The sequence below is a fragment of the Triturus cristatus genome, chromosome 6, assembly GCF_964204655.1.
Source record: "Triturus cristatus chromosome 6, aTriCri1.1, whole genome shotgun sequence".
In the NCBI taxonomy this organism is placed as follows: Eukaryota; Metazoa; Chordata; class Amphibia; order Caudata; family Salamandridae; genus Triturus; species Triturus cristatus.
Genome location: NC_140589.1, coordinates 972,556,540 through 972,578,397, shown reverse-complemented (window position 1 = coordinate 972,578,397; position 21,858 = coordinate 972,556,540). Strand labels below are relative to the sequence as shown.

Sequence of the window (21,858 nt, the reverse complement as noted above, 5' to 3'; positions counted from 1 at the left end):
TCTGAGAAATTAAATGCTATGATACAGCCATCGAGGGAGTGCAATATTCCATTACAGCCTATTGCAATTCATACATATGTACCAACATATAAAGCAAGTGATACAACATTTGACAGAACACATACACTCAAATACAGCACCAGGCAAGTAGAATTGAGGATCATGACTTAATCATTGTCGCTGAGGGGTGAGGTGCCATGCAGTAAGTGTAGCAGCTGGAATGGCAGGCTCAGATGATCCAGCCATCCTAGGCTTAACATAATGTTTTATAAATTTGATACCAAAATCTGTTGCAGTAAAAAAAATGTGTTTTACTGTTTTATTCCAGGCAAAGCTTGATTGGGAACAGCATGGAGTACTTAATTACTTTGGATCTGAGAATTTTCTTGACCTCATGGATTGAACGTCGAGCCTCCTTCACCGTCTGTGTCAAATCAGGATAGAAAGACACTCTAGATCCCTTATACTGGAAGTCCAGACTTTCTCTGTTTAATTGCAATCTCTGTAATTAAGCAGTCTATCTATATTTGGCATCTGGTTCTGACAAGGATGAGGTTTAGACGACTATTAATATACTACAGAATTGCTTACAATGCCATATGTGAGGTCATAAGCAGTACATGCCGGGGTGCAAGTTACAGTGAGCGCTGCTAACTATAACTGGTGATTTTCTGTCTTTTTTGGGGTATAAAACGTTAATGTTGTTACTGACAAATTCACCTAACTATAATGTTACTTTAATCTTTGTTTTATTCTGTGAATTTCTAAAGAAAAAAAAAAGATACTTTTATCACACCTAACTATAATGTTACTTTAACCTTTGGTCTTTCAGTGAATCTCTATGTTTTAAAAAAATATAAAGTAATACTTAATTACCATACATAAATTCAACCCCCCGCCTTCGGTCGTGCGTGGCAAGGGGTTAGCTGCAGCACCTGGCCTGCAACCAGGCCCTGCAGCCATCACCCCCTCATACAGCCAAAGTCACGCTGCACACGGCCTTTGACCATGTGCAGTTGTCAGTTGGACATAGGGCCTGGCCCTGGGGACTCAATCCCCCAGAGCTGTTTTTTGTAATTAGAGTGGAGGGGTGCCACGCGGTCCCCTCCAAGGACTAATTTTGGCACCGGGGACCCCATTCCTCGGGGCCAACTGCAATTTTAATGGGGGGGACACTTGGCCCTCCTCTCCTGGCTGATTTTAGCCCAGGGGACCCCATCACCCGATGCCTGGTGCAATTTCGAACAGGGAGGGGGGCACATGTTCCCTCTCCCTGGGCTGATTTTGCCCCTGGAGACACAATCACCCGGGACCCATCAACATATTGAAGGGGGAGGGAGGCATGCAGTCCCTTCCCGGGCTGATTTTAACCCAGAGGACCTCATCCCCCAGGGATGGCAACATATTGAAGGGGGAGGGGCACCCCCCCCCCCCCCCCCCACTTCTCAGGACCAATTTCTGCCCCGGGAACCCATCCTGCGGGTTCGGGCATCATATTTTGGGGGAGGGGGCTTGCAGCCCTCTCCCCTGGCCAGTTTTAGCCCAGTGGACCCCATTCCCAGGTGTCCCTGTACAGTAAAGGTGAGTGCCTTGGTACACACCCATCATAGTATTGCTAGAGGCTGCGGTGGGGTCCTCCAAGGCCCCCACGGCCCCAACCAGCTCTCTGCATCCAGCAGGAGCCTGCATTTCTCCTGCCTGCTGGGAGCAGCTTCTACTATTGCTCGTTTTGGGCAGTAGCCATATTTAGATCTGTTTCCCTGCCACTACGGGCATGGAAACAGATTGCAAGTCCGATCCCAGCACACAGGAGCATTTTTGAAGCGCCTGCCGTCTGGGAGTGGACTTGGTGTTTGCTCCTGCTAGGCAGGAGATTTTAAAATGTTCCTGTAAAGCAAGAGCAAACACAGGTTTCCCTGCCTGCACTGCAACTGCCCTGTCTGGGGTGTGGACATCCCGGGACTTAGCTACTGAACTAGTGCCCGGGGTAGGCTTCCCGGGGCCATTGATAGTTTATGGAGGGGGGCCACGCGGCCTCCCTTAAAGGAATTGGCTCAGGGGAAGGTCTCCCCAGGACCTTTTCAGTGTGCCTTAGGTATTTTTATCAATGAGAGGTCACAGGAAATGCCAGCACTGAGTGATTCCAAGTGTCTCTTGTTGTGTCTCAATGCCAGAAAGTTCCTCATTGATGATCAAGGTCAAATCTCACCATAAAAGTACCTAACAAACCCATTAAACAGGGAAAGTCGCTTCATTTAGTGTCATTGATATAGTAAATAGTAGGACAATTCATTTATTTTCTGAGGAAATAATGTTTGTCTGTCTTTTGAAATGAACAGGAAGCTCAGTAACAGTACATCAGTTATTTTTAATTTCATTTATTTCGAATATTGCAAAACGTCACTATTGAGATGACAGTGCATTTGACTGGAATTTTTGCATTAAGGCCCGGATTCTGAGTGGCTGGATGAGACAGAGGTGTCAACCCACCCAGTAAGCTCAGCTGGGAGGGTGGTGGTACTTCAAGAGGGAGTCCAGTAGTTACTCAGTGTGGGAATCATTTACATATTCAAGTTTTCTGCTTGAAAATTAAGAATTGCCTGCCGAATTTAGTGCTTTATGACCTAAATTCAACACGCATCGGAAATTACCATATTTTTCGATCTTGTACATTTTAGCAGATTTGAACTGTTGATGTTTACCAGTGAAAATGGTGTGGCTTGTGGAGGGTGCGGTATAGATGACACCGTTTATGCTTCTGATCTGTTTGCACATGGATCGGAATTTGTGGGCCCACTCAGAATCTGGACCTGAGAACAACACCACATAATTAACAACATTTGTATATTTTTCAGAATGACGTCATAAATAAATGAAGCACCACTGACCCCGCCTTTCATAAATATTACAAAAGTGCATTGATAGAGACAATAAGCTATTTTATTTTATTTTTGTTAAGCGCAACCATGCCCTGAACTACATTGCGGTGCTAGAAACGACAAAAATATGAATTCACTTCATCTCAATGAAGGAGTATGTAGCAAGATCTTTAATGATTTGGGGAAATGTAGGAGATCTTGGATAGAAAGGAGAAAAGGCAGTAATTTATTCCACTGATGAGAGGCCTAAACTGTAAAAATATCTGCATTCGGTACATGCGTGTTTAAAGCTCCAGTAGATTGGAATCCGCAGAGTGCAGTGGCTTGGCAGGTTGATAAGGCAGAAATGTATCTTAGAGGTATGGCTCTGTGCACCAAGCAAAGTTAATTAAAAATACTGTTTTGGGTACAGGAAGCCTATAGAGTCAATATAAGGGTGCAAACATTGAAGTCAAGCACAGGAGGGACAGAGCCAGCGAGCAGCAGTGTTCTGTATTCTATAGAGGAGCCCCAAAAAACAGTGAGTTACCAAATTCTAATCTTAATGGGATGGTTGATTGAAAGACCAATGGCCGAAGATGATGTGTTAGTAATGGTGGCTATCTTATGCAAAGTCCTAAGCAATGCGAAGCAAGAGAAAAAGACCATATCGAAGGCGGCGGAAAGGTTTTATAAGATAAGGGCAACAAGATACCCTAGTGACCGATTACAAATATGAATGGATATATTGCACAGCTGAGAAACAGGCATAAATACCAAAAGGAAAAACTTGGACTTTTTTATTTGATGGTAAAAAATACAACGGCATGTTGACATGCTAAAGATTTTTTTTTTTTTAAACAGATTTAATTTAATCTGTTGGGAAAATGAACACTCTGAATTGATTTTGAATTTATTTTCGTCTCTCTCCAGATCTGTTGGAGACCCAGCCCTTGCAGGAAGCAGATGAAGAAATGGCTACCGATATCGACTTTCCCATTCTCTCGGAAGAAGAAAAAGAAGAGCTGAGTGCAGAGGTGGTGCAGGTGAGGTTTGGCAGCCATCTTTCTTTCTCGTGTTATTACTTTCTATTATCTCCCCTCCTTCCCTGCATTTGAGGGTTGTTATTAGCAGCGAACAAGATGCACTTATACTGTCTTTCGCTAAAATCGTTATCGACTAGAATAGTTTAAATTGCTTCATGTAATAATCGCCCCCTTCAATGAGGAGCTCAAATTAAAGGCTTCACCACTTAAGAAATAAAAGTCTTTTTAAGGTAAATCACCTATAATTTAAAGTTCTATAATTTAAGCAGGAAGGCCGCCAAGTATAGTTTTTAATGCTTTTATTTCTTGAATAAAGGCGACGTGTACCTAAAGGCAAGAAGTAATTTGATCTATAAGTAGGGTTGACTTAAATCATTTTTTGTTTCATGAAATACACCACAACCCCACCTTTGCGAATAACACAACTGTTTTTTATGTTGTTGTTTTATTGTTTCGTGTGGAAGGATTTGTAAAAATTCTGCACGCCTTGTGGAATTCTGTAAAATTCGCAAAATTCCACCCAGGTTGTGAATTCATGAACAGGACAAATGTAACATTGTAAGAAGAGAGGCTTTGGGCCTCATTTGCGGCCAGGGTTCAGTGAAATAGAGGATAACATAAACAATACTGCAGTAGGAGGCCCTGCCATAAATCAGGCATGGGTAACATGGACCCTTAAGGCTGAAACTGGACGGATTTTCAGGATCCCCGCGTGATATGTGGCATGGAGCCGGCTTTGATGGGCCCTACCTAGCCTAAGTGCATCAAGATCAGAAGCTGAAGTAGACATCCTATGGTTAAGGGGGTCCTGAAGCCTTTTGTTCATATTTAATGGGGTTTCTGGATTTGCACAAACCCAATAGCACTAACATTTACAGCACGAGGACAAAGAGCCCAGGCATTTCCGGCCCTTTCTTAGTATACATTCTGGGCTGCAAGTGCTCCACGCTGAGACAAGCCTTCACGAGAACTTACATCAGAGAAAGGAGCAAGGCTTCGAAGCGGAGCCTTACAATGTGCTTAGAACCTCTTTTGTTGGTATTTCGAATACATTGTGGAAGGGCAATCATTATTTTTCATTTTCTTCTCCAATATATATATTCAGAAACAATGATTGTAGAAAGGTTTTGAAAGTGAAATAAACATTCGTATTGCATGGCATGCTTTCCAATAAAATTCAAAGACATTGTATTCTCTCTCCGTTACATGTTATTTTCATGTATGCACGTTGGCTTCAGCTCACTTAACACTTCTGGGCTGGTGTAGGCAAAGTCGCGTGGGCCATTCCTTCAACATTGGAGAAGATGCATGCTCTGTGTGGGGAAGGAATGTATGGATGTGGCTTTGTACATTAGGTGTTATGTTCAATGGCTTGAATAGAAGCCACTATCTTGCTGTGGGGTGTCTTCCTCCTCTTTCTTTCCCCCTTTTCTTCTTATAATAATAGCAATAATAATACAAAAAACAATAATAATGTTTTTCTTATTCATATCCGTATTCATATTCCTCCTATCACCATCAATACTACTACTAATAATGACAATACTAGTAATAATAATACTTATTATGATTATTATTATCATGATTGTTATTATTATTATTATTAACATCATTATTATCCTAATCATTATTATTATTATTGTTGTTGTTAATAATAGTAATAAAAATGGTTTCCTGTAACATAGGGGTATTTATTGACGCTCTACCATCCGCAAGTCCTTCAAGTGTGAATTCTCATCCAATAAATGTAGACTGTGTTTACAGTTTGGAGTATTAAACTTACAGCAATATTGGTGCTGCTAAAGAAATACGTCAATGCTGCCTCTTGATATTAAACACTACCTACGCCCCATTTATGTTGCAGGAGCTGTTCACTATTTCCCATTATGTTTAAAATAATACAAACTTGTTTTTATGTAGCACTTATTCTGTCAAAAATAAATTGTATTTAGGAAAACTAATCTGTTAAACTAGTACAATACATATTCATAAAACATACATTAAAAGGTTTGACAATGTAATTTTACTAAGATTAAATATCGGCAAATCCTATTGCCACATCTACAAAGTTTATAAAAGACAGCCTTCCTCCTCTTGGATGGCTTGAAACATCAATTTAATGTCTGTAAGCAAAGATTGTGTTGTATATGCCCCATAAATTCCAGCTCTCAATGCAATCTGGATTCCTGTAAAGACTTTTTTTTAATGAGGAATCCAGCCTTCTTGTTTGTGGGTTCCTTTAGGATATTCTCTTATGCCACGGATGAATGACCCGCTAAACCACCAAATCAACCCGTATCATATCAGGCAGAACAGTCTCCATTTCTTCCAGAGGATACATCTTTGTCATAAACCTGGGTAGGGATGTTTTCTCAGGATCACTCTATTCATTTTTAATAACATCCAGAATAAATTGATGAATTGAAAGATCCAGATTAAGAGCTTTATAAAACTGAGGCAATACTGTACCTTGAGCGAAGGATGACTTCCCCACTGGAAGAAAAGGCATTTTTTCCATGATATGGATAATGGGCTCATGCATTTACTTCCCCTTGAAATCTGGAGAGGAGAGGAGGACTCACTATCTTATGAAATATCAGAAGCAGAAAAAAAGGTCTTCCACCAGCTTCTTGTTAGGCTCCTTATTAACCCCTTTCCAGGAATCAACCTTAAAAACATTCTAAATTTCCAGAACTATACTATACTCTTCATCTTCCTCTACCCATCTTGCATCCTTTAGGAGAGGGAGATTAGGCCACATCTCAGAAGTCAGAGATGTGATGCCTCTTAGCAGAGTGTTTTCCCATCGTGATCCAGAGATGGGAAGCTGCCAGAATAACACAGTAGTAAACAACAACTAAAATAAGGTTCTAGAAGGATGAATCGAGAGAGATCAAAAAAGAGGTAGGCGTATAATTTGTCGCCTCAATGGTGCAATGGACACCTTTGGAATTGAATCTTTATTATTCTTATAATCTATGTTGTAATTGCAGTGGAGGCATTGTTGTACTGCAGAAAAGGAAGGCACTGGCAAGAAACATAATTCTCTTATCAATATTTAGTTGTTCTGGTTAGGCTTGCGAAATAATCTGAGAAAGCGTAGATCTCTAGGTAAACAGTGTATCCTGAATGACAGACAATAAACTTTGTTGGTAATGTCTAAAGAATAACACAGTGTAATGACTGGGCCAAAGTCGGAGAATGAAGATTACCGGTAATAGGGGCCAAAATCGGGGAATGAAGATTACCGGTAATAGGGGCATTTACAATTTAGAGCACCATTTTCCATGTCATCTTTGACTGTGCCTGCCATTCCAAGGATGAGAACAGGAAGTAAAATCCTTCACGAAGCTGAAAAATCTCTGATCTCAAAAAGCAGCCCGATACCCTTTCCATTGACAGGAATTGATCTCCATTCGGCAATGATGAACAAAATCAATAACATTGAGAATAGTTTTCCCCAAGATATTCTAAATCCTTCCTAATAAAAGCTAATCAGCATTCTCTTCCAACACTCGCTTCGACTGGGTCACATGATAAGACAGCTCCAGGGTTGGACAAGGGCAGAAAATAGGCCTGGGCACCAAAATGAAAGAGGCCCTCATTGGTGAATAACCTAGCTAAAAAGTGCCATGTGTGCAACTTGGGGTAGTTTTGAACTTCTAAAGACAGGCTACATATGTTATTTGCAAGGTATGGAAGACTGCATGGATCTGAGTTTGCTGCAGACCAATGTTTATTTTAATACCCTGTTAATCAACAGTAAAAATCGTCCCAGCAGACCATAAAATATTTCCACAGACACCCAGCTAAAAACGGCTCACGTATTGGCTATGAGGCCAGCCCAGCGGACACTGCCTCATTACCCTATAGGCCAGTTAGACCATACGCAACTTTACCCCATTTAGGGTGCCTCTCTTAAGCATATAAAAGCATTTCATCTGGGACTTTGCCAACTGTAATTATTATAAGTGAATAATATCTCATTAATATTCCACATTTGTAAAGCGCGAACAATCACCCGTAAGGGTCTCTAGGCGCTGGGGGCCGTCGGGAAGATTAAGCAAGCTATTGCCCAGAGTCACATGGTGCTGGGCTAATCTGCCGCCGGCACTGGGGATCGAACCGTGATCCCCAGATTCTGGAGTCAGTCGCCACACCGCTTCACATTCATGATAAACACTTCACTGTCTTTGGAAGAATTAAAGTCTGAATTCGCCTTGCCATTATTCAAACGCATGACTTTCAATCATTTAATATTTCAATGGGTTCATTGCTTTACCTAGATGGCGATGTGTATGTTTGTGTAAGTCTTGATAAGAAGCATACATTGCAGCATTTGAATAGCCGCAGTATACAAACTCCTGATTGATTGATTGATTTGCGTGCCTCTTCTGTGCAAAAAAAATCTGTGCCTGCTATAATTAGATATATCTGAATTGCCTTTAATTTACAAATGTTGACAGAAGCAGACACACTTTGACAAAGCCAGTAGCAATACCATGCATGGAACCTGCCTTTGTGCAGCTCTATGTTTGCATGCATTATTACATTAAGGGCAGATCTGTTGGTTTGCACATTGCTTATTAGTATTCTCTGTACTGTAACTGGATAATGACAGCCTCCTCGATTTTTTACTGTACCAACCCTCACAAAGAGTGAATTTTCTGCTTCACTGTGACATTGCACTTTGGTTATGCGTTGACTTAAAGTAACAGCGAGATGGGTGAGAGTAATACTCCATTGGAAAGAAAAACAAAGAAAAGCTGGTCAATAGTTTCAGTGATAATATTGTTGGTAACAATTGAGGTATCAACAACGATGAAAGCAACAATACCAAAAGCAGTAACAATGTTTGTAACATTACATAAAATAACAATAAAAATTAATTACAATAACTGTGTAGCACGATCTGCACAACGATATGTCTCTAGGCCCTTGAATGAAAATTAAAGGTGCCATTTGCTCAAAGTGAAGTACTAATTTCATTGACTCTGGTTAGATGAAAAGATAAGTGGGACTTGCTAAGAGTCAGCACATCGTCCTGCAGATCTAAAGGCACTCAAATATCTTCAGCCCTTGCTCTTCGGATTCGCATTGGCAAATTCTTTGGCTGAACTTGAAACCACCCGAAGTTAGGAGTTGAGATGCATGGCACATGCATGGCACGTGCAAAGCAAGTAGGCCCTATTTTTAGGTGGATACCTACCTGACATGCTAATGACTTCTTGTGGGTATTCTAAAAGCTTCTCAGGGAATACATTTCTCCCATTGCTTACAATTAGCTTTGTGGTTTGAAACTCACAGGTGTTTGCTTTCAATTTGCTAGCTTTAGGTGCTTTGTGTTGTCCAACCTGAGTTTGTCCCTCCCGTAAAGCATCCCTTGATTACTCTATCCTTCAGAGCACTCAAATTCTGTAAACAGGCCTTTAAATTTTGTTATTATATTGTCACATTTGCTGTCCATTCAAAGACAGAGATCGATTGACCGGCTCGGTCTTCAAAGGGAGCATGGTTTTTACTTTTCTTTCTATGACTTTAAAGTGAGAGAATTTACGTGAAGATCCTACTGGCTACTCATGTGAAAGGAGAGAAGAGACTGTAGAATGTTAATTTTTCTAGCACACATCAAAAAAGAACTGTGCTGATATTTCAAAATATACCAGAATTAGAAAAGTACAAATGAAGCACTTTTTTTGTAATTCTGAAGTGTGGTGGAAACAAATATTTGTATACGATCAAAACACATCAATACACTAGGTGATGACATTTCCACACACTATTGTTTGTGCGCAGTAAAACTGTATGTCTGTGAAAATGTAATAGTCACTTCAATTGAAAATGTGTTGACTGTAATGGCAGTGCTCTACCACACCATGCATACTCCACACTACGCCACTCCACTTTACAACACTCTATGCCCTTTCGCTCTACGCCATGCCACTCCATTCTAGACACTCGGCATGCCATTCCACTCTTTGCTCCTCCACTCAGAGACAATCTCCGACATGCCAAGCAATGCCACGCCACTCTATGCCACTCCACACCATGCCATGCTATGTCATGCCACTCAACTCCACTCCATGACATGCACTCTATTCTATGACACTCTGCTCTATACCCCTCCACTCTACCCCTACCACTCTATGTCTCTTCACTCCACACCACCTACCTCACTCCCATTTACTCCACATTCCACTCCAATCTAACCCACTCTACTCCAGTCTACCCCAATCTACCCCACTCCACTACAAACTAACCCACTCCAGCTCAGTACACACCACTCAAGTCTACCCCACTCCACCCCAATCTACCCTACCCCAATCTATACCACCCAATCTGTCCCACTCCAGTCTTTCTCAATCTACTCCACTCCACTCCATTCTACCTCACTCTACCCCACTCCACTCTAAGCCATATGACGCCAGTCTACTCCACAACATGGCATTCTACTCTATGCAACTCTGCTCTACACCTCTCCAATCTACACCCCTCCACTCTCTCTGTTCACTGCACACCACTTACCACACTTCAATCTACCCCACATTCCACTCTAACCTACCCCACTTTAGTCCAATCTACCCCAGTCTATCCCACTCCACCCCAATTACCCCAGCCACTCCAATCAATCCCATTCAATTCCACTCTACCCTACTCTAGTCCACCAAATATATCCCCCTCCAATCTACCCCACTCCAATCCACTCCACTCCACTCTAATCTACTTCACTCCACCATAATCTACCCCACTACACCCTAACCTTTCACAGTCCACTCCACTCCACCCTAACCTACCCCACTCCACTATAATCTACCCCACCCCATTCCATTCCAATCTACACAAATCCACCCCACTCCCCTCTTCCCCATCTACCCCACAGAATGTGGCCATCATATTTGAGATAATTCTGCTAGGGTAATAATGTTTTCTCTGAAGTGTCCATTGCTCATTTAAGATATTTCAGTCCTGTATCAAAATCCTAAAATACTGAGGAAATAAACTTGCGACCAAATTTTCCATGCAGCCAACTTTTTCCAGATGGCAGCACATTATGACTCAGTGAAGCAGATGCAATCTGTCAACAGATGAGAAGTAAACACTGAAGTCTTGGAAAGATTTGTCACAAACTACATAATCTTTTATGGAGTTTCTCTTTTCCTTTGCGCATGTATCCTTTGGGAACATATCATCTACTACCAATGAGACCCATCTGGCTAGGGTAGATAGCATTGAATCAACATGCACCATTTTTTCAAGATCTGCATTTACTTTCTCTTTGTGGTTCATTCTTGACATAAACTTGTTCATGCTATGGCGTGACATCGAAGCTGTTGCCAGTTATCATTATGTGAGAATCATCAGGAGAGGAACTGTGGCTCCACCCTGACGACGACGAAGAGTGCGCTGTCCAAAGTACGCACCACATGCACTCAGAAGCGCTCCAACAGGGGTCAGTGACCAGGAAGGAAGGAGACCTCTCTAAAGAGAAGCACTGCTGGAGACAGCAAGGAGATCCTCTACATCTCCACAACAGCAAGTGAGCCCGAAAGGGGCCAAACGCAGAACAGTGTCCTCCCTCACACTGCCTCACACAGGAGTCATCAGTGACCCAAGGCTGACGAGAGGAGAGTTGTACACCACAAGTGGACAGCTGCCACCACTAGCTCACTACTGCCCGTGGAAGCCATTCCCTGGAGAAGGAACACCCAGAGTAGGAGCTTCGCTTCCTACTGCCTGTGGAAGCCATTCCCTGGAGAGGGAACACCCAGAGTAGGAGCGTCAACATGCCACAGCTCACCACTGCCTGTGGAAGCCATTCCCTGGAGAGGGAACGCCCGGAGTAGGCGCGTCAAGAAGCTGCCTGAAGAAGGAACGCCCAAGATGAGTGGCTGCTCGCAATGCAGCTGAGAAGAGCGGCTGAAGCCTCGCCTGGATGGTCAAGGGACCATTGAAGTTAATAGGCCCGTTGGCCTTGTTAGAACATGGTGCATGTCACTGCACCCGGAGGAGAAGCAGAAGAAGAGTGAAGATCGTGTCACCCCGAAAAGCTGTACAAACGGAGGTGTGTCAAAGACAACGGGAGGAGAAGCAAGAGGACTCGTAGCACCACAAGCCAAGAGCACCTTCAAAGACACCAGACAGCCACCAAGGCGGACCGACGGCCCTGACGACAGCACCAAGGGAGAACCACACGTAAGCCGCAGCACGAGCAAGCCACGTTGCTCCCATCGCTTCACAGTGAGTCTGTCCAGCCCGAGAGTTGGCAGTCGGAGTCGAGTGGCATCCCTTCTCCTGACCGCAAATGCCAGAGGTGCAAGAGAAGATCCAGAAGAGGCAATCATGTGGCTAAGGCATCCACCCAGAAACCTCCTCTCCTAGTTAATCATCGCCACCTGTCGTCCAGGCCCAATGGCAGCTACGTCATCAGTGCCATGTGCGTGACACCACACTCATCAAGATATGTGGAAGTATGACCGGAGGGTCTACACCAAGAATCGGACAACCAGCTGCTGAGGTCAGAAGGGTAAGTCATGAGCAGCAGGGCTGGACGATGAAGAAAACACAAGCTACAACAGGAGCGTGTTATGACACAGCAACAGCAAGGGAAGAGGGGGATAACCCAAGAAGGAACTGGCAACCGCACAGCGGGAGTCCGAGAGTAAGCCGCACAGCCTGCGCGAACCGAGTCTACGTTCCTCAGCACGTTCATCACTCCTCCGTCATCAAAGTCCCAACAGCCCAAGAAGTCCATGTACACGAAGGCAAGTACCTCCCCAGAGAACATGGAGGTACCTGGCCAATCCCTGCCTCAGGTGATCGACTCCAGACTAGACACCTGCATCCATCAAGGCAAGTCGTCACCCGCCGTCGTCCCCGCCAGTCCCCAATCAAGTGCATCTACCGACACCATCTCGAATACACATGGAGTGGAGTCCTACACTATTGTCAAACTAGTCAACAAGAAACTCAGAGGATACCTGCTACCCTGGTCTGCACCTGAACTGTGGCAGCAATAGCATGTCCTGACCAAGACCCATACACCCTTGAGATTTGTGCGAGAGACTGGCTACCGGCTCATCAGCGGTTTGCAGCTGCCCCCATCCGGCACATACACAGCCCCAATGGCAGCCTATCAGCAGTCCCGTGGCAACCCCGATGAAGGGCCTCCCCAGGCGGGAGAGCTGGAAGAGACATTGCCCCACCGACAGGTCACCGGACACAGCAAGACAGCCTAAGAGAGACTTCAGGCGATCCAGGAATAATCCAGTGAACTCTCATCATGGACTCCCACCATGATCTTGATGCACCCAGTTAATGAACTATTGTTATATACCACATACCATCATCCATGTCAGGAGGACGGAAGTTACTGGGGACTGAAGGACATGCTTACACTGGCACGTTCCTAATGCGCAGATGACATCTTCAAGCAAGCGTTCGTATCCTGAGCTGATCAGGTTAAATGATGAATACCTGCTTAGAGTGTCCTGCCACAGTCGAACACACCAGCCTTTGTCAACCGTCTTCCTGATGCCGGACCCTGGAAACGGATGGACCCTGTGGTGTGTATTTCATTACTGTTTATCCCTACAGGTTGAACTATAGAGTTTTTGTTTTATTAAAGTTTTGGAGGAATGTTGTGTCCTGCGAGACACGTTCTAGTGTCTCGGCAGGCACTGGTTTAGTAGCCACACCCCTATGGGAGTGGACACACACACACCCCACACCCATTCACCACCGGTGTCATGAGTGATGTGACCCGGCTAATAAAAGGGCCCGAGTGCACGTGCTCATGGCAGTTGAGTAACCAGGAACACAGTGTGTGCGGCAGTCAATCCGTAGTATGAGGGCCTAGGACCCATGACACAACACCACCCCACATGTTGGGAGCCATGATTTCACGAGTTGATTGGGAAGAGCTGGTGTACTTCTGGAAAGAGTGCTTGTATTTCACTCCAATTGGGGGGTGGTGGGGGTTCCCCTCACCCAATATGGCCACCGCACTTTAAAACATGCAGGTGAAACTCTAAACAATGCTGGTTCCTTGCTTTCTTTTTTCTGGATGCCTCTATTTTTGGTTTTAGAGTTTCTTTACCCTTTAAAATCAATAAAACGTGTACCCCCTTACTGTCAAATAGATACTTAACTTGTCACTGCCCCTCCTGTCCTCTTTCTCTTTGTTTTTAAGCAGCACAGCTGAGTATAAGGGTCGGCGTTCTTAACGGAAGTAGGGTTCGGTTTGTTATATTTCATCAATTTAATGTGCCCGTGAATAGAGAAGCCTCTATTTAAGGGCACATTGAATTGAAGATGAATTCTGCCTCCTTTCTTTCTGCCTGAGCAGCAGGTTTAATGTTTGGGTTTGAATTACAACCTCCGCATTTCATGGAATCGTGTGATCTTTGGCACATCACTTCACCTTTGCGACTTTATTCCCACTGGTGACGTACATGTTGCTGTGACTGTTAGCTTCTGTTTCGTATTTTCATGCACAGATTAAAATGCTCATGTGATCGCCAATAAGCGAGGACAGTAAGTCAAGCTGGTGCAATGAACAAGGGCTGTTTGCAGTCTGCATCCATTGGAATAAATATAGTTTGTTTTAGGATGCCTAAGGCTATGTTTAATCGTGATATTTCTTAGACAGTCGTAGACTTTATACAAGTTTTCAGGACATTTAAGCTCGTTAATACACTCCATTAATCAAATAGCTTGGTTTTTGTACCTGCGGAGAAACTCAGCTTGCTTGGCTGAGTCAGATACATTCAGGGCCAGATGTACTACCATTTGCAAAAGCAAATGTACACCATTTTGCGACCCCACTGGGAATGGTTGGACCTCCCAGGGATGGTGGCCTGCTGCGCTCAGGAGACCGCCATGTCTGGAACTGCTTATAAATAAAGCATTTTTTTTAAAAATGCAGCCCGTTTTCCTTAAAGGATGCATTTAAAAAGAAATAAATGAAATGTTTTAGTTTCATTTTTTAAGGGCAGACAGTGGTCGCTGGGACCACTGCCTGACCTTAAAAAATATTTCCCCATGCATTCCAAAGGGTAAGGGGTCCCCTTGGGACCCCTTTCTGTTTGTGAATGCTTTACCACCTACTTGAAGTAATTGCGGTTTCAAAACAGTCATACATAGGGCTCAGACTCGCTATTAGGAAGGGGCACCCTTGAAATGCCTATTCGTAATAGCGAGGCGCAAATCCTAATTAGCGAGTCGCAAATAAATTGCAACCCGATAATTAGGGTTTGTACATGGCCCTTAGATATTTTTGCATGCGCAAATGGGTCGCACACCCGTTTGCACATGCAAAAATACTTCATACATCTGGCCCTTAGTGTTGAAAGCATGGCGCAAAATCCATTCCAAGTTCACCTACTCTTTCTGTTGGTATTTACATTCCGCTTTCAATACCCAGGGCAATGCCTGTCCTGTTTTGATGTTTGAAATTAGGGGGACCACCTGCCATAGAGGCACATTCTTGGTCGGGAATGTAAAAATTCAGACAACGGGTCAAATTTCAGGACAAAAATTCAGGACAAAAGGCCAATATTACAGACACATCTGTGTGAATTGCTCAAAGATCTTCTGCCCACGCTGCATTGTCTGTGTGCACCCTTATTCCCACCCACCCTTAGTTGTCCATGCACTCCCCCAAGTCTTCCCTTCCTCCATTGTCTGTTGTTACCTTGCTGCCCCATCCTTCTTGCACACCCTCCATTGTCAGCATGCTGTTCCATTCCCTCCTGCTCACCCTCAATGGTCAGCCTGTTCTCCCAGTTCCTCCTGTTTGCCCTCTGTTGTCATCTTTCTAACCATCTCCTCCCACCCACCCCTGTTGTCTGATTGCTCCCTCAACCCCTCCAGCCCACCTTCTGTCACCACCTTTCTTCCCCACCCGTCCCCCTTACCATCCATTATCCGTTTGCTGCCCTATCCCCTACTGCCCACCTTCTTTTCTCTGTTTGCTTCCCCAGTCCATCCTGCCCACCGTCCATTGCCTGTTTGCTTTCCTCGTCCTTTTCACCCTCCCTCATTGATCATGTGCTTCTCCATTGTCTTTTACGTGCTCTTTACCCCACCTGCGTCCTTCTTTTCTGCCAAGCCTCACTTCGTGTTGACTTGGCCCAAACCCCCTCCTTGTTGACATCTTAGTACTTTTTCTTTTTAATATTTTTTAGCCATGCTGCACAATCAATCAACCAGGTGTCTTGTAAAGCACAACTACTCACCTGTAAGGGTCTCAAGGCGCTTGGGGGTAGCAGCTGGTCCTTTGAAGACGCTGTGGTTCAGTGAAAGAGCCAGGTCTTGAGGGCTTTCCTGAATTGAGGTAGTAAAGGTGATTGCCTGAGGTGGAGAGGCAGGGTGTTCCAAGTCTTTGCTGCGAGGTAGGAGAAGAATCTTCCTCCAGCTTTGCTCATGCTGATAAGTGGGACGGTAGCCAGGGCCAGTTGGAGGTCTCTGGTGGGTGCATGAATGCGAGGTGGTGGTTGAGGGACACAGGTCCCATGTCGTGTAGGGCTTTGTAGGCGTGTGTGAGGAGCACAACAAGTGCACTGCTGTACAGCATGGTTAAAATAATTGCCAAAGGTAATAGCTCTCAATGATGGAACTTACTGGTTTTCTAATGCTTGTTTGAGCAGTCCTTTGGGGTAGAGGGCAGAGAAAGCCTTTCAAATCTGCATGTGATCAGTTCACTGATAACAACCTATCATTAACACTCCTTGTAAAAATAAATGGCGTTTTTTAACAGAGCAATGCAAGCAGCAAAAACTGAATTTGTCCTAAAATACACCAAAAGAAATAACAATGTGCTGGTAGTCCAGTGTTTAAGTTGAGGCAGTGGTTTTCGGCACCCACACTTAGTTGCTAACACTGGCACTGCAACGGTCTGCCACATGGTGGCGCTGTTTGTCTAATTTAGAGATCAACACAACAACAGTTGTTTATTAATTCAATATGCATTAAAATTACTAATACTTGCCGCCAAAGCCATTCTTATAGCTTTGGGGGCCTGGAATAGTTTCCGTTGTCACACTTGTAGGTGTGTGATGGCAGTAGTTGTGTTAGTACTGTCATTGGCAGCGCTGGCATGGGCAACGGGTGGTACAAGCTGCAGTGACCTCCTAACTAGGGCCCTGGCACCTATTTTATTTACATATTAAGAAACTCGCTGGTACCCTTCTTGCCAAGCACAACCTAGGCTTGAAGCTGGTGCAAGATTAGGGGCTAAAGGCATCCCTAATGGACTACTCATGCCTTCAAGTCACACAAATCCAGGACAGTCCTTGGAAAATACCAACGGGTGGTCACCCTGGCACAAATATGTGCACCCAGTCCACCATGCCTAGCACTAATATGCTTACTAGGTTTAGGAAGCTCCCAAAAGCAATAATAACCATAAGTGAGAATGGAAAGTAGGGGATAGTCTGGCACAAGGGGAAGGAGGACGGGAGTGACAACACAAGCTGTTTAGACGGACAGCTTTCAAAACCAAAGTGCATCTGATGGAAAATCTTTCTTCCTATTTTAGTCTTTAAACATGTTCTATCAAGCACAATCGCTGCTAAATCAGAATCTTGGAACTTTTCCTCAAACCTTTCTTGGACATATTTTTCAAAGACTGAGGTATCAACTGTACGCCAATCATAGTTTTCACCTTCCACCAGATGGATATGTTCTACTTCTCAATTTCTTTATGAAGTTCTTCTGAAGGATTGTGATTTCTCCTTTCAAGGTCTGCTTGACATCAGCAGTACAGATGTCTGCAAGGGGAAACCGACTTTCCAACGCGGCTTCAAGCACGTGTTCAGTTTCATCGCAAGCTGAACACTGCTTGCCTTAACCACATGGTTAAGGCTGTCAACATTCTAGCTGTGTTATATTCCATATAGGTACCCCAATATAGGCCAGGGTAACATCCCAACCTTTCACCTATATTCGTCCCTACACTACATACATAACAGGCTGCTAGGACTGAACCTTTTCCTCGTTACAGTACAGCTTACAGAACGTGGGGATTTCCCTGAACAATAGCCTCATACATTATGCATGAGGATCCTTGGATTCTTGGAAACTCAGCAGGACTACCATCCCCTGCATAATAGCTATGTACAAGGTTCATTCCCAACATCATCCTAAATCCGACAGTGGCACAGCAAGGTAGAACCCCTGGGGATACCTTCGGGTATCTAAACATCACATCTTGCTAAGATAGTCAGAGGAGATCACAACTTCCATGCCGACACACTGACGCAAGATGGTGAGGTTCTTGCATGCTGACACGCCAGCTCGCAGTGGTCTGAACGTCCCTTGCGGGGTGTCCAACTCAGGACCAAGACGGGGTCCCACAGTCTCTCACTTCAGGTAATGGGATTGACTTTATCCTTGAGGGATTCTTGGCTTAACACCAACATACATGTTAGGTACACTTAGGTACGTCTAGCTAGGATAGCATCGTAGGAGTATGCATTGTATTTATGATTATAGCAAGATGGTAGAAATCTACCATCCTTTTACTTTCCTAGTGCTTCTAATCATCTATATCTGTTACTGTCTTATGATTGTTTCAGCACACCTATTTTACACTAGAATAACGACTATTCAATAAATGCCTATTGAAAAAGGTCCATACCCTTTATCCTGTGTGTCTACCTGAGACTGAGTGAACACGAGTGGCTGAGCGAAAAGTAGTACACTGTTTCCACGGTCCAGAGGGATCAGGGTTGTCATGTTCGATAGTTGCCAAGAACTATTCTTTCCTTGGTAAGAGGAGTTTCTAGTGGGACTGTGAGCCAGCTGGTATACAGGCCAACATATCCGGTGGGGGTTTCTGGAATTAGTCTGGACACCAAGTCCACAGTGTATATTGTCCAAATGCGCAGATCCTGTATAGGTTTTATAGGAACTACACGACAGCTGCTGGCTGGCAGGGAGAGGAACCAGAAAGGAGGACCTGCGTGAAGGATGGGGATGCGATGAGGTCAGTTGGGTTGGGGCGGGGGTAGATTGTATGGGAGGGGGCAGGTTTTTAGGGCTCAAGGTGAGGGTGCAAAGGGGGGTAGGTTTTAAGTGAGGTCTGATTTTAGGGTTCAGGTTGGGCGATTGGCGTCGGGGGTAGGTTTTAAGGTAGGGGGCAGAGTTTTAGGGCTCAGGAAAGGGGGGTGGAAGGGGCAGTATCCAGGCCAGGGGGTCTGTGGTAAATTTAAATTACCTAGACTTAATTTATGCGGTAAAGTTCAATAAGAATAACTCAGTAAAAAATAAGAGGCAGAATCCGTGGTATTTGAGGTTTTAAAAGGGGATTTATTCCTTACGAAGGAATTGGTTCGAACCAGGCAATCGGATTCCGTCACCACGAAGGTTCGGGAAGGGATAGAGCAATACTTTATTGACAGGTTGTCATATATATAGTCAATGCATTACAGTAAAGGCAAATGCAGGAGGCGTAACAGCTGAGAAGAGAGATAAGAATACACATACGTAATGAAAAAAAGGCGTTACACTAGGCGTGCATAAGGGCGTGTACTAGAAACGTCATTCTGAGGATGTCACAGGTGGGTGGATCCATAAGAGAATCCTGCAAAGTCAGCAGAAGTACATGGCAGAGGTGCGCGCACGGCAGCATGACGTGTGATTGACGTGTAACTGGAGGGTGAAGGGGACTTGACATTTAGCCCTACATGAGGAGACAGAAGTCTGGGATGTCAGAACAACCTAATCCCAAATCGTATCTAATATCTTGTGTTTAAGGAACGGTATTATCTGGAAGGAAAGGTCTCTCAGGCAGAGGCTATCCTATACTGACTTCTAGTGCGTGTATAAGTGTCTACGTGTCTACATGAGATGCGAGGGGGCATGGGCCTACCATGGTAACAGGAGCTATGAATTACTTGCACGGAGACAGTAAGGCCGGGCCCTTTGCTCTGTAGCTGGGAGGATGTTTACCTAAACTACTAGACAGGAATGTATTTCTCGAGGAGCGGAGCAGATAACTTGAAGGCTGAATACAGTCTTGGCAGGCAACAGGCCGGGCCAGGCACCGTTAGCCGCGCAGGAAGTAAGACAAAGGTCATGGATACAGATGCAGGTCCAGGCTGGAGCATTCAAAGGCAGAAAGCAGGAAAAGCTCGATGGCAGAATTCAGGGCCTAACTTGCCAGAGCTGAAAAACGTGAAAGGTACTCTATATAAAGACGGTGGCAAGGCATACTTAGGAACGGAATATTCGACCCATTCATGGTGGATCTGAAAGAGGACATGTTAACGTTGGACGCATATGTATTTGCGTCTTCATAGCTGGAAGTGGAGGGAACATACATGTACTTGTAGCATGTACATGGAGCCGTTGGGGTCTAAGATAGGGGACACAATTGATCATAAAAATTCATATTTCCTCATTCCCTCCTTGTCCCCTACGGACCCTTCATGAGATATCGATCCTCAGGAATCCATCAATCTGTTCATGTAACATCATTTGTTCTTCTTTCTTCTTCCAGGATTTTGAATGAGAACTTGAGTGTGGAATACATGATGTGGCACACAGGCCGCAAATCGCTGGTCCACATTGTAGACACAGGCAGCAACTGAATACTATGAGAAGGGCAATACCTAGGAAGGATAGGACTTTCCATCCCCAGGCTGACAACACGCTCCAGAACCAACCGGACCACGTCCAGGTGCCTGGATTCTGGTGTATCTGACTTGCAATCTTATGAAGACGAGTTATGGCTTTATATACTGATGGCGCGTTTTCTGGAATGAAAACACAGCAACTCGATCCGATGACTCTACAGGCTCCGCCCCTATCGGCCAGGATGACGTCAAGGACAAGACGATTTTGGAGAACAACAGTCCGCATCGCAGACTGCTCCTCTGTTAAGTTGCCTAGGGCAGAGGTAGTTTCATTCACTACTGCTTCAAGGGTTCTGGTTAATCTGCGTATCAGTTTACTATTAGAGACAACACCTATGTAGGGGAAGAGACCTTTATTGAAGTCTGTATATTGTTCCCATGCCGTTTCAGTGTAGTCGACAATCAGGAGATCTCTCTGGGGTCTATTGTGTACTAGATGGGTGTTTCTATGATAATCAGGAGGGGCTAGGAAAACAGGTGGCAGAAGGAATGCAATGTAACAGGTACCATCCCAATCTAGAGGTAAACGTATAAATGCGGTATGACCACAAATGAAGTAGGAATGACGGGAAGCTCTAAATGTAGACTTGCCTTGATCACTGAATTCGATCACAGTAGTACATTTACTATGACCCAAGTGTACTGTACCATTCTTTCTTACACATAATTCACCTTTGACTGGTAATACGGACATAGCAGGCAAGACTGGTGCGGCTTCGGATTCAACATTCAGAATCATGAGGTTAAGTGTAAAATTACCTAATCCATATACTTCATTTTCTAGATCAGTTCCTGTCCTTTTGGGAAGTCCCTCCTTGTTAGGGTAGCAGGCTTTAAGCAAAACTAAGTTCAGGTTTCCCCATACCCAGTTGCTCTGGTAAACTACTGTATTTGAATCTAAAGAATTAATCAAACTAAACCATGCACCACAGGAACCATTGTGTGTGAATGGATATGGAAAGAGGGGCAGAACTCCCTTGTATTTCTGGTAGGGAGGGAGTCGGCCACATATCCAACAATTTGTAGCGTTGTTGGCCTGATGGGAGTGATGTAACATACTAATGAATGTGTTATTGCGCAGCGCAAGTCTGTAGGGCAACTCATGTGGAGGTAATTCGCTAAAAGAGTGTTCGGCAGTAACATCGGAAGCAGAATGTGCACGCTTGAAAATAGGGTAGTATATGTGCAACAGTATACTTGCAGCAATAATCAGAAGATTTAGAAAAAACATAATCAATAATGTCACTATACAGTGACTACGAAGTAATTTACAATATGCACGTTTCTTGAGCTGTTTCTGTCTATCTTTCTCTCTGT

General features: G+C 44.3%; 1 protein-coding gene across 4 annotated transcripts in view; it reads left to right on the top strand.

The window, feature by feature from the left end:
* The window catches only part of TPD52L1 (TPD52 like 1), an 867,680-nt gene that overhangs the window by 165,096 nt on the left and 680,726 nt on the right, over positions 1-21,858 (top strand). For all 4 annotated transcript variants that reach the window (XM_085611690.1, XM_085611689.1, XM_085611688.1 and 1 more), the window contains exon 2: positions 3,792-3,904. In XM_085611690.1, coding sequence (XP_085467816.1) covers positions 3,792-3,904 — 113 coding nt within the window. The remainder of the gene's footprint in view (positions 1-3,791; positions 3,905-21,858) is intronic.